At 31.2% G+C, this 14,455-nt stretch overlaps 3 protein-coding genes and 1 pseudogene across 3 annotated transcripts; 2 read left to right on the forward strand and 2 right to left on the reverse strand.

Annotated features, from left to right (window-relative positions):
* On the reverse strand, nucleotides 1,822-3,837 carry LOC107629146 (60S ribosomal protein L35). Its single transcript, XM_016331851.2, has 5 exons — nucleotides 3,688-3,837; nucleotides 3,454-3,589; nucleotides 3,208-3,364; nucleotides 2,204-2,272; nucleotides 1,822-1,970 (listed from the first exon to the last, which is right to left on the reverse strand). The coding sequence occupies exons 1-5, from the start codon at nucleotides 3,689-3,691 to the stop codon at nucleotides 1,950-1,952; spliced, it is 387 nt and encodes a 128-aa protein (XP_016187337.1). The 5' UTR covers nucleotides 3,692-3,837; the 3' UTR covers nucleotides 1,822-1,949.
* Nucleotides 5,048-6,663, forward strand: LOC107629145 (protein SODIUM POTASSIUM ROOT DEFECTIVE 3). Its single transcript, XM_016331850.2, has 2 exons — nucleotides 5,048-5,555; nucleotides 6,303-6,663. The coding sequence occupies exons 1-2, from the start codon at nucleotides 5,133-5,135 to the stop codon at nucleotides 6,522-6,524; spliced, it is 645 nt and encodes a 214-aa protein (XP_016187336.1). The 5' UTR covers nucleotides 5,048-5,132; the 3' UTR covers nucleotides 6,525-6,663.
* Nucleotides 7,476-8,046, reverse strand: LOC107632353 (annotated as a pseudogene).
* Nucleotides 12,581-13,594, forward strand: LOC107632352 (dirigent protein 24-like). The gene has a single exon (XM_016336043.2). It carries the CDS (start codon nucleotides 12,722-12,724, stop codon nucleotides 13,463-13,465), a length of 744 nt encoding a protein of 247 aa, XP_016191529.1. The 5' UTR covers nucleotides 12,581-12,721; the 3' UTR covers nucleotides 13,466-13,594.

Genomic DNA, 14,455 nt, shown 5'->3' on the forward strand with positions numbered 1-14,455 from the left:
TATGTATTTAAAATATAATAATTAATTATTATTGACAATAAATTGACAAATAATATGTTGGTACCATATATTTTTTCATTTCATATTCATACACTATTGTTTAACGAAGCTTCCTTTAAATGATGTTTGTTTGAATACTTAGTCGTATGTGGTTATATACATTGTTTATAAAAGTAATTTTATTATAATTATAGATAAACATGTTATAAATGTTTGTTAACTTTTTGGATAAGCTATGTGACGAGCACTTGATTCATATAATTAACTTCAGTCAATTCCCCATAAAAGATAGATGCCATTTATTTCTTTTATAGTTCCTTTCTCTCTCCATGAAAATTATGTCACATTTGTTCACCACTTCATTGTACCCTTGTACGTACCGGAGTTTATAATTTAAATTAAAGGACTTGGTAAAATATGATGAATTAAAGTTAATTACATGATGATTCAATAATATCATTAATATAATATGTTAAATATGTAATATTAGCGGTGAATCATGTTTCTAATTAGACAGTCAAAACAATAACAGAAAATATATATTAAGGTTTAACATATATATGATGGTATAGGCTGATTATTATTATTACGTGTATTAGGTGTATAACTAAAACATTTCCTTACGTAGTATAGTTTCAAGTCTAGATTAATTGAATTATCTCTAGCTATATTTCACGTTGTATTAAATTAAATATTGAAAGTCAAAATGATAAAGTTTTAATATGATCAAGTTATCAACTCACCTATACTAGTTGAGATCATTTACGTGGAAGTTTCCCTTATTTGAAAATTGCAATCTTTGAGAAGCCTTCGGCGTCATTGTGATAATTGTGATAAGGCCATTGCACACTCTTTTCAATTTTTTTATTATTATTAAAATAAACTTACATACATAATTATTATTTTAATCCATGTTAGTTATGTTGTCCTATCCGTACACATTGTTGCATGTGGTACAGCTTGTACGGGGCTTGTACTCGTTGACCAACAGAAAAGGATGCTTCTTCTATTTGCATGTTCATCATTCATTTTGAATTCATGATTGTGTGTGTTACTTGGATTATTATTTTAATGTTCTTACCTTGTTTTGAGTTTCCAGGCCCTACTATTAGATATGAAGAATGAGGACATGTTGATATATTGATATTTTTCTATGATTTTTTAAATAACTATATTACGTATCTATCAAAAATCAATTAACCAAATTAGTTAATTATGTAAAAAACATATTGAAATATAAAATGATAATGATCTTATATATTAAAATGAAGATGTTTTTATATAAAGATAATAACTAAAAATTCTTAAATTATTTGATTAAACTGCTTAATATATAATATATGTTAATTTATTGACTATCATTTCCACATGAATATATCTTCACAAATATCTGCCATACGTGTAGCATTTTTGCTTTTAGAGTTACACACAAGGTTTGCTTGTTGCTACTTGTTTTATATGGTCAAAAGGAAAATTGCATTGTCTAATATTATATTTGCCGTCCAAGTACAAAACAAGACTAGGCTCGTTATGGACGGCTATCTTTAACAATGTTCTCCCACTAAACTCCACATTCTAATGGTTCATCACTAAACATCGTTCTATACATATACCTTTGCCACCATTTGCATAACCTTCTTCTGCTAAAGCCTAACCCTTTTTAGCTGTCATTGACAAGGTTTATATAATTTAATCTGTTTGTATTATAACAAAAATAAATGACTATTACAAGGGAAAAACATTAAGAAACTATCAGAATTTATTATTTTTGGTCATCACGTCAATTCCTTTAATCTAGTAATCCAACAACATACTTTATCCCATACTTTCTTTCATTTTGATTATGATATGAATCACATTTACAATGAGTGACTTCTAATAATTGTATATAGCATCACATGCCCGGAGTTGAAATGTGTACTTGGGTTGGGAGAGTAATCAAACAACGTTCAAAGGGAGTAGTTATTTTGCTGTCATAAGACATAATACCTCATTTAGAAGACTAATCAAACAAACAATGATAATACTCTCTTTCAATAGTGTTTGGAATGTTTGAACATTATATTGACTAATAAAGTTGTAATGACAAAGATGCAAGCTTTGACTAGATTAAAACAAAAAAAGAAATTGTTTTGCACAAAAAATTCATGAAGATTTAACAAAACTTTGAGAATTTCGTCAAGTAACAAGGAGAACATTACACCTTAACTGCATATTTTCTCAATGGGAAGTATACTTCCTTCTTCTTCTCACGCTCTGTCTTCAAAGAAGCCTATAAGAAATGCAAAGCATAACCATGTTTAACTCTATGACCCTAAAAATCACTAGTAATGCCATTTATATCAATATCTTCCCAAAAATTCAAAGCAGGTTAAGTGGTATATGAGCCTAGATATAGTGTTTGCTAGAAATATACAACAGCTCAATAAGAAGAGTGTACATTATTGTAAGGTATGGCAGCTTAGGATATTAACACAGCTTAAATGAACAAGCGCAAAGTTAATTCGAAATTTATTCCCGTTAGACAAACTGATCCCTCCAATACGCATATTAGAAATTTGAGAAAAAGATAAATAAGTACCTAATCTTTTAATTCAAAGACACATAAATCTCTGACTAATTGAAAATACAAAAACGTTCCTGACTTTCTAAAAGAAAAGACATTTAAGTTCTTTCGTCTAAAATATATAGGGTGTGTGGTTCAAGTATTACTTTGTTACTCAGATTCCATTCCCATGGGAATCAAATATACCCAGGAAAAATATGGAAATTGAAATGATGGTATTTTGATTCCCTAAAATCAAACTTGTTTGGGAATAGCTTTTCAAACTTTGAACCAAACATGGAAATACGATATTCCTATGTTAAAATTCCTAGGAATTATTTATAATTTCCCCAACCACACACACCCATAAGGACAAATTGGTCTCCGGAGAGACTTAAATGTTTTATAAAGTGATTAACGTTTTTTTATTTTTAATTAGTTGGTGACATATTTGTCTTCAGAATAAAAAGTCAGGACCTATTTGTCGTTTACAATTCTCGAGCCTAGAGAATAAAATTTTGTTCAGAAACTAAACCCTAAACTCTATTCTTTAAACCCTAAATCCTAAACCTAAACAAAGTACGATCTGAAACTTTTTGAACTAATTTGGGTCTTTAGCTTAATTGAACAACAATGAGGAAAAATTGAGGGGGTTAGGGTACCTGGTGCTTGGTGAGGCGTCTTCTGATAGCTCTGGTCTTCTTAGGACGCAGATCCAAAGGCAGATACTTCTTCTTCTTGTAAGCTTCCCTCAGCACCGACTTTTGCTTCTGGGAAATAACCGTCAACACCTGCGCTATCGATAGCCGCACCAATTTTCTGCATCCATTCAGTTAATTAACGGAGTCAGTGAGCTAGTTAGTTAGAAAGTTAGTTATTCGGTTAATGGAGTTAGTTAGAAAGCGCACATTTTGGAGAGCTTGTTGGGTGCTCCGCCAGTGACCTTGGCAACACGGAGGAGTGCCAGCTCAGCTTTCAGATCCTTCAATTGGCTCAGAAGCTCTGCTTTCGTTTTGTTCCTCAGCTCGTACACCTTCAATCTCGCTTTTCAATTCACACACAAGAGACAAAAAAAAAATTAGAATCGAATTGCAGGAAGAATTTCTCTGTTTTAGTGTTAGTAGCATTCTTCATGTTCTTACCCATTGCAAAGTTGTTGATGCTGCTGAAACCGAAAGCGAATCAAAATTCAAAAGCCCCTAATTGCAATGCGCTCTGGTTTTTTCTTACGTAAACTAAACCCTAGCTTGATGGGAGTGAAGTTAAAACGTGGATAATGGGCCTCGGTTTTTGGTCACAAATTATGGGCCGAGTTGAAAATTTTTTGTTTATTGGGCTGAATGCAAGGTCTCTTTAGAACACGTAACATACATGTATGCAATAATTACCAAAAAAAAAAATGTATGCAAATAGAATGCTATGTTCTTATTTGTAAACTGTAATATTTCTAACCAAGTTGGTTAGTCTAGTCATTAGCTTACTAGTGTGCTGAAACAAATAGCAAACTCTTAAATGAAGTTCAATATCGTAGTGGATTAGTTTTTGACTTGTCAAGTTAAAATATACCGTGAGAAACAAAAAAACAAAAAAACTGTTATATTTCTGTTATTTTAAAATGTAATATTTTTCTTAGCTCTCCAGTTGATGACATATTTTTATTTATTGTTAGACTTGACAAAATTGAGTCAACTCAATATCAAAGAGTAAGGGTCCGTTTGGGAAACTCTAGAAGTAGCTTTTTTTAACTTTTGACTTATGAAAAGTAGTAGTATTAATGTCGGGTGCAATTTTCAAAACCAAATTGCAACTTTCTAAGAAGCTATTTTGGAGCTTATAGAGAAATTAAAAAAAATGACTTCTCTCATAATACTTCTACTTTTCATTACATTTCTTTAAAATAAGCACTTTTAGAGTTAAAAATCCAAACACAAAATAACTTATTTATAAGTTACTTTTAACAGAGTCATTTATTGTTTAAGTTATTTTATCAAAAGAAACTTAATTAAGTTAGTTACCCAAACTGAGCCTAAGTCAAAGACTTGATTAGTTTTATTAGTACATAATTTGATGCTTGATAATACAGGTATATGAAATGATATAACGTTCAATACAACACGTATATATGGTCCATATGTATGTCTTTTTTTTCTTCCCTTCAACAAGTTGCCCAATTCACAGTTGAAATATTATACTCCTCAAGATTAATATATGTATGTAAATTACAAACCTTTAATCTCATTGGCAAAGAAAAATAAATAATTAAAAGAAGCTAAGAATGATGCATCAATAATTGAAGGTGGTTACACCCTCTAAACTTTGTTAATTCCACCTCTAGTGGTAGTAATCATTTCACACCAAAAATCACCACAATTTCTTATTCCCAATCACTAAAAAAATATATTAAAAAAGGTTAATAAGATATATATCTTAATCTTCCAAGTTGAGTGGGACCCTAACACATACATTATAGTCCTGTATAGATAGATTCAGCTACTATAACATAGCATAAAAAGGCCATTGCTTCTTCCATTATTATTATTCCCTCCAAATTAAAACTACTCTGTATTTTAGAACATAACAGAACACAATGAAACTAATGGATCTGTTTTGTTCTTCAAATTCTTCCACAGCAACCTCAAGCATGCACCAACATCATCATAGTTCTATGGTACCAAAGAGAAGCAAAAAGACCCAGTTACCCAACATTGTTCTCCCTTGTTCATCTTCTTCTTCCCAATTGATACCTCTGAATCCAAAGCCCAGAAAGAGTACTAGTTGTTCATCATCATCGAACATGGGTGAAGTAGTGATGAGAAGACATAGCTCTGTTGAACTTAGAGACTTATATACTACTAGTGGTTCATCAAGAAGATATCTCCTTGCTAGTGACACCATTCAAAGGGTTTCTGACTCATCTAACAACTCTTTGGTTCTTTCTCATGCTAACTATAAGCCCCACCAAAGAGATCATCATCTTCTTAGATCATCTTCTGTTCGTTCAACAAACCAGGTTTCTCATCTTTCTTTAATTCACTTCACATCCACTACTCATCTATCAATGCATGCATACAAAACCAGGCACTTCTTGTGTATATATATATAGATCTAATTACTTCCCTTTAGTTTCGTGAAATTTTCAATTGGATCCCTATACTTTTCTTTTTTTAATTGGATCCATGCAATAATTTTTCTTTTTAATTAAGTCCCTCTTAGTAGTAATTGGCTTAATTTTATAAGGACCCAACTAAAAAAAAAAGAATTGGTATAGGGATGTAAATATAAAAGAAAAAAAGTATAAGGATCCAATTAAAAAAAAATGGTGCAAGGACTCAATTAAAAGGAAAAAAAGTATAGAGACCTAATTAAAAATTTTGTGAAACTATAGGGATCAACAGAGTAATTAAACCATATATATATATATATATTCTTTTCATAGCTTAATTTTGATGCACATTTTATTCGTTCTTTTGAATAATCATTCGTATCATCAAAATAAGAGATAATTATATTTTTTGTTGATATAACATTATGTAATTAAATGTACTTATAAAACTGTTTTACAACACTTATACTAATTCAATTAAATTCTTATAATATTACTTTATCCTGACAAACGCATAAATATTTTCTTGTAAAAATATTAATACTTGTTATTAAATAATTTAGTCAAACATATTAAATTATACGACGGTTTTAAACTATTATGGCTACTATACTTTTGAGTTAGTAGTAATGTGAAAGTAAAGCAAGGTTGCAGGTTGTGGTATTGAGGGTATCATTGCACTGCAAAGCATGCGAAGGAAAACTTAGAAAACATATATCAAGAATGGAAGGAGTGAGATCATTCAGCATAGACATGGAGACAAAGAAGGTGACAATCATTGGTGACGTCACGCCATTAGGGGTATTGGCCAGTGTTTCCAAGGTCAAGAATGCTCATCTCTGGCCATATCCATCCACCACATCATCATCATCATGATCATCATCGTCGTCATCGTTATCTTCTTCTTTTTTATTTATTTGTATCATCATCACCACTTCTATGAATAATCTCATTTTCATTGTGTCCAAGCTTATTAAGTTTGTTGTGACTATATATATATAATAATTTCTCCTTCTATCTCAAGTTCATTCCAATAATAACAGAACCACTAACCTAATTTTTGGTTCATATATAATGGGTTTAGTTGAGAATCAATTAGTTTAAAGTTTAAACAGGAAATTACTTTATTACTATACTATTATGTTTGATGATAATATAGTATAGTCCAATTGAATTTTTCTTCTCTTTCTACAAGTAAAGAGAATAATGTATAGGTTATGATACATAAAAATTCAAAACATTATTGACTTTATAAAAAGGAGATAAAAAAAGAAGGAAATATGGGGTCTGAATTCTCTAATAATAATAATGATGATGATGGTGATCCTTACAATAGAAACATATATAACCCAGCAATCGTTGTTGTGGGGCTACATTTATGCACACGAAAAAACATTGGGTTGATGGAATATATATGATTAATATATAGCTGCACTTTTGGGGTTAGTTTTGGAGACAGGGTAATGCATGCGAGGCATATATAGAAGGCAGCACTAATAATTTAATAAATAAAGAGTCCCGCTAGGAAATTAATTAGGGTTAGCTAATTTCTGTCAATTTTTTAATGGATTGGATTTTGAAATCTGTTTTAACAAAGGTAAGTTGATATACATAAATGTTTCTTTTGCTAAATATTATGATGTTTCTTTTTCATAATAAATCGATATTTTTTAATATATTTTTCGAATATTTTGTATTACAGATGTGGATATTTCTATTTTTTTAAATCCTATAGCTAGACATTTTTTTTGTTAAGCATTAGGATATTTTTTATATTAAATGAATGTTTTTTTATATATTTTTGCAATTGTTCAAAAACAGCCCGTACTACTCCACCACTCCTTTTTCCTTGAACAACTTCTGAAGCTGAACCAGATTGTACTTTCCGCAAAACTGCACCGAGTCCTGACACGAGCTTTGTTTCATCGACCACCACAATGAACTTGTCGAAGGTGGCCTACAGCCGCCGCGGCCTTTTACAAGGTTGGAGTCGGGTACACCTCATCGGTGCCGTCGATGACGAGATCGAAGCGGGAATTGTCGTCGAAGACAGAGAGCGGGATTCCGAGAGAACGTGCTTGTTCTTTAGTGCGCTTGGAGGTAGGGACGTCAATAATATTGGAGAGTTGACCGGTGGAGAAGAGATGACCGAGCTTGACAATGACGAAGCGGCGGTGGAGCTGGTGCCGAGGCCGAGGACCATGCCGGACTTGACGTACTCGACGGCTTTGTCGGCGGCAAACTTCTTGAGGTCGTCTTGCGTGAGGGTAGAGGTGGAGAGGGCCCGACGGTAAGGGATCTGTGTGTATTGTTGTTGAAGTATGCAAGTTAATATGGAANNNNTAAAAGACAAAAGGCATTTTGTGGAAATGAAGAGAAAATTTGAAATTATATCCATATTATGTGCATGATTTTCATGCGCCTTTTTTGTTTGCATTATTTCCTTTGACTAAATCCTGGACGGCTATAATACAAAAAATATCATTAACAAAGTTGAAAAGCAAGGAACACTAATTTGATTATTTGTAATGTATTAAATGAAATTTTAGCGGGAAAATTTTTATATTGGATCGCCGCACCATCCACTATATATGGATTTTGCAAGAACTTAAAGATATTGATTAGATATAACTATTTGAACACCTCTTATTTTATCATTTAATTTTTGAAATTGAATTAAGTTAACTTAATTCTAATATAAAATAGGAATCTATATTATGATTATTAATGAGATTTACCCATAAATGTCCAGCACTAAATTTGGACACTTATAATCAAAGAAATTACATACACTAGTAAGAATCCAGTTTCTTAGGATTACTCTAGCTTAGCTCCTATGTCCAAAAGATAGAATTTGTCTAGAATTTAATTGTTTAGCATAATTGGAATGAATACAAATTGAATCTCTTAATCTTAATAATAATATTAATATTATTAGTAATATACTAATAATGATAATAAAATGGGGGCAATTGAATGAAAAGTAACCTTTCGGCCAAGCAGAAAATACAAAAGGCGAAGAAGCACGATCCCAAGGAAACGGTTCAATTTGTGTTTATTATTATATGCAACCAAACAAGAAAAATATAATTCAGTACCCCAGAAAAAAGGAAACAAAAGAATTTTGGTTTCCCACGGTATCCCTCAACCCGGCAGGTTAAGGACTAATCCGTCGCGGTACTTATTAAACCACTCTTCCACCTTAGCCCATGACAACAATAAAGACGTCTCACGGCCCACAAATTCAGCCCAACAGAATACACAAATTAAATGATAATTTAGTCTTTATCTTATCTTATAGTTATCTTTATCTTTATCTCTATATCTTATCTTTATCTCTATATCTTATCTTTATCTACTTTTATCTTTCATAGGCCAATACTCTATATATAGTTAATTTTACTTTCATAGTTTACAATTCATTCAATCAACAATCAATAAAATTTCTTCATCTTTTTCTTTCACAATTCTTTTATTTTCCTATTCTTTCACAATTTTATTAGTACTGAGCTCCATTTAAGAATTTGCCGTTGGCCAATGGGTTGCTGCATGCACAAGGCGGGATTCGCATATCTATACATGCGGCATACATGCATGCATGTGATTTAGTAAAAGTTTTTTTGTTGGGTTCTCCTACTTTATGAGACATTCGGACATAATCTATAAATTAAAATTCCATGCGATCATATCATCAGCTGCTAACATGTTTTCAAGCCTGAGATTGTTACGATGATAATTAAGTCAAAAATCACATTATAGAAATCATTAAAGTGGTTAAAAGGTTAAGCTTTAGTATTGCAATTATATTTGTCACATAATTTAAAAAAAAAAAAATTTTGATTTACTATTAGTATAAAACTGTTTTATATGTGCATTTAATTATGTAATGTTATATTAGTAAAAATATATATTGACTGCGTGAATGATTATAAAAAACAGATATAATTAAACGATTATGTATATAAAATATTTTATACTGTATCAAAATTAAACTCTTTTTAAATTGGTATTTGATAGAATTTTATGTCCCTCCCTGGTAATAGCAATTTATGGTCAATTTGGATAAATAATTTAATTAAGTTCTTTTAAAAAATAGATAAAAATATAAGAATTTATATTAAAAATAGTTTATAAATAAATATTATACCAATATTATTTTAACTTTTTCATAAGTAAAAAACTCAAACGGATTCTAAGTCCATGACCCATTGATATCATCAACATATCCTTGAAGCCCTCAACCTTAATAATTAGTCACAAACAAAAAGCCAAAGCATGCTAAATATAAGAGGTCCACTTATTTTAAAATTAAGGCTTAGTTTTTGTTAAAATTTTTAGGAGAGGTGTTTATTTGTGTTCTCGTAGTATTTTATTAAATAAATTATTATTATTTGTGTTTATTAAAAAATTATTTTTAATTTAATTTACTAAATATAAGTTCTACAAGTTTTAAAAGATTATTTTTCAAAAATCAAATTTAATAAGTTACATTCGAAAAATACAAAGATGTACCAAATAGACGGTAAAAGCTAAGTAACTGAACCAAACTTTTTGTTACAGCCCATGTTAATTATTGAAACCTTCAGGACAAAAACCTAGCCTACTCTTGAAAACTGAATTTTCACAGCCTCAAGTGATAGTTGGATCCTGAAAAAAAAAAATTGATAGTTGGATCTGATGAGCAATTTAAATAACTTGAAGGTTTATCATAAAAAATAAAAAATAAAATAACTTGAAGGCAAGCCAAGTTTTACCCAGTTTATAAAAGGTTGGATTTTAGACTTTTAGTATAACTATGTTAGGTGATTTCGATAATTATATAAGTGTTAAAATTAAAGTCACATTTTTTTTATTTTGATAATATTTTTTTTAGTAATACTTTTTAAAAAGCGTTGTTTAACAACAAAAAACGTTACTTTAATTTTACCCATACTTTTTAAAACACCATAGTCACTATAGTAAATGAAACATAGTTATAAACTTAGGTTTCGTTTGGAAACTCCAAAAGTTACTTTTATTTAGCTTTTGACTTATAAAAAGTTATATTAATAGTGTTTGGTACAATTTTTTAGATAAACTTTTAACTTTTTAAAAAGTTATTTAAGAGTTTTTAAAAAAGTTAAAAAATGTGACTTCTCCTATTTTCAAAAACTATTTTATCACTTCTATTTAATGCACAACTTTAAAACAAGAACTTCTATAATAATTTTCCAAACACAAAATAACTTATTTAAAAGTTGTTGTTAATAAAAGTCCTTATATTTTAAGTTACTTTTTCAAAATAAATTTTTTAAAAAGTTTAGTCAAACTGACCCTTAGACTATCACTCTCACCTCACCTTCCAAAACGACACCACCCCGAGCGCTCTCTCTCTCTCTCTCTCGTCTTCTCGCCTCTCTCCTCAGCTGGTTGTGGTTTTTGACTTCTTGTTTCGAGTTTCGTCATCAGCTTCCTTGGCACGACCAGAAGTTGGTCCCCGATCTGGTGAGTTCTGACTGATTAGATAACCGGTTCGGTTCCAAAACTATGAATTGCAGTTTAGTTTGTTTTTGAAACATGTCATGTTTTGATTTCCAATTCAATTTACTCAGTGACCCATACTGCTAGTAATAGCTTTTCTCCTTTATGCATGTTGCCATTACGTCATTTCTTCTTTAATATATATCATTGATGTACAATGAAATATACTGTTTGGCTATTCAATTCTCATTTCTGATTTATAAGAGGGAGGGAGGGAGGGAGGAGAACAACCATCGCTTTCTCCAACTCACTCCCTTCCCTCCAAAACCCTCTAAACTTTCTAAACTTCCAATATCAACTCACTTTTCATTGTTTTTCACGTTATCCTACTTGCTTCCTCAATTCATCTCACTAATGCCTCTTATGAATTTCTTAAACTTGCCCTTGTTTGGCCAACAACCTTTACTCGTGTCTCTGCATCTGGAATGAACGCAAACATCCCAAACTATTTCACAATACACGGTCGTTGGCCTACAAATTTCTCAACTCCTTGGCCAGAATCTTGTGCTAAGAAAGTGGGGAAGCATCATTTTGACAAAAGTTTGATGACACCGACATTGAAAGGTGAGTTAAACCCTTATTGGCCAAGTCTACAACAAGTCTAAATATTTTGAAAGGGCTGAATTTTTTTTTGTTTTGTTTACCCAAACGGTATCCCCCAACCCGATAGGAGCTTCATTTAAGGGTCTATTGCTGGCCAATGAGTTGCTGCATGCACAAGGCGGGGTTCGAACTCCCGACACTTGCTTAAGTGGACGAGAGAGCTGACCACTCGACTAACTCAAGTTGGTTTGAAAGAGTTGTATTTATTACACATAATTTGGACATTGATGGCGAATTGAAGAAGGTTGGAATAATTTCCGAAAAAACTAAAACTTATAGTCACATTGTCATTGTCAATGCAATAAAAAAGGCCAAGACTCATTAAGTTGAGCCCCAAGACCAAAAAAAAAAAAATTGAGCCAGAACTTGTGTGCTTTCTAGATAACGGTAATGTGTTATTGTGGCTTAGTTGAAATTATTCAATGTCCTATTAATAGATGTTAATTTATGCAAAACAAAGTCCAATTCCATTACAATACCTGTGTAATGTTTGTTTGAATCCAAATATTATTATTATTATGTGTGAAAAATTGGGATCAATATTGATTTCCCATAAATAAATATGCTTGTATTAAAAAAAAAACATAGTTATACACTTATACTAGAATGATGCATATAAAATACCATCATTATATACTCTTCTGAGTAGTGAGTACCAAGTATTCACATGCTCATTTGTACTTAGATATATGAATTCAAAGATATACATATAAATTTGGTGAAATTGGAAATTATAAGTATTCACCACATAAGAGATATATAGACTTCAGCTATAACATTAGCCACCCCACTTGTGAGAGTTGATTAGGTTAATGCAACCACTCCAAATCTTGTAACTATAACTAACTATCTATCTAACCCACTCATTTATAAAAATCTCAATCTCCCCTTATAAACTTAGTGTATCATACAAATACTAAACCTCACTAGCTACTAACATATAAAGAAAAATGGCCAAGAATCTTGCACTCCTTAACCTATTCCACCTCTTCTTCCTCTTAAGCTATGCAAAAATGGATTCAATAACTTTCTTCATGCATGATATCTTAGGTGGATCAACCCCTTCTGAGAGAATTGTTGCTGGTGCCATCACCAACACACAAACCACTAAGATTCCATTCTCAAAACCAAATAACAGGATCATACCAATGAAGGGTAGCATACCAATTGTTGATGATAGTTCTAGCATTGTTTATGCTTCACCAACAACAGTGATGGTAAAAGACACTGGAAAAAACAAGGTGATTATTGACAAGAACAACAATAATAAGAATGTTCCTTATGTGAAACCAAATCAACTTCCATTAGGAGAGAATCTCTTGTTTGGAAGAATAACAGTGATTGATGATGAGATTACAAAAGGGGTTGAGTTGGGGTCAGAGGTTATTGGAAAAGCACAGGGCTTTCATGTGGCTACTTCATTGGATGGAAGTAGCAGAACAATGGCATTCACAGCCATATTTCACAATGAAAAAGATGATCAAGAAGAAGAAGAAGATGGTGTTAGTTTCTTTGGTGTGCACAGAACAGCAGCACAAGAATCATATCTTGCTGTTGTTGGAGGGACAGGAAAATATTCAAATGCAAAAGGGTATGCAAAGATTCAGACACTACTTCCTCCATCAATTGATCAATACATTACTAATGGGGTTGAAACACTTCTTCAGATTACTGTTTACCTAAGTTGGATATAGTTAAAATGTTTATTTCTTTATTTTTTCTACTGGATAGAATAAGAAACGAACATATAACAGATATATAAGAGAGTGAGTTGAAGTAACACCTATTAGAATATAATTAGGATCAATTAGTATTATTTAGCATATATGAATATTTATTATAAGATATTACGTGTTTATTATTTCGATTCTCTTAGCACCTATAAATACCCTTCTATATTGTATCATTTTAGACAATTTGAATATTGATAAATATTTTTTCTATTGCTCCCTCTCTCCTTTTTAACAACACCTATTATGGAAAAAATGGTAGAATCGCGTCTCAAGTGATTTGGATATATGAGAAGAAGATCGACAGAGCACCCAATCAGGAGGGTGGATGAGATAGAAGATGGAAAAAGGATGAAAGACAAAGGAAGACCTGGGATGACCATTCATGAGGTGGTCAAACGAGATTTACATGTAAATGATCTTTCTGTAAACATGATACATGATAGAGTTCAATAGCGCTCAATAACGTCGTTTGATCCATATAGCCGACCCCACTTAATAGGACAATACTTTATTATTATTGTTGTTGATATTAGAGTAATATGAGTTTAATCTTGATGTACTAACAATATAAAATATTACAATGCAGTTGAAACACGTACCAAGAGCTTGGTATACAATCTTAGCTAACACCCTCAAACAATTCGGATTCTATAACACTGCTGTTGATGTTGCTTTATTTATCAAGAAAATTAAACTTCAAATTCTATTATATCCGTCTTAATATATGTTGATAACATTGTTGTTACAGGTTTAAATCCTACAGAAATTGAGCATCTGATCAAGCGTCTTAATAATAATTTTTATTAAAAGACCTTGATAGATTCAACTACTACTTTTTGGGATTATTAGAAGTAGATTACCTAAAAAATAATAAACTATATGTTAACTCGGTCTAAATACTCTAACATTAATAAATTTATTAAATATTTTAGATTAGGACTTGGTTTAATA

The sequence above is a fragment of the Arachis ipaensis genome, chromosome B03 (genome assembly GCF_000816755.2).
Source record: "Arachis ipaensis cultivar K30076 chromosome B03, Araip1.1, whole genome shotgun sequence".
Lineage (NCBI taxonomy): Eukaryota > Viridiplantae > Streptophyta > Magnoliopsida > Fabales > Fabaceae > Arachis > Arachis ipaensis.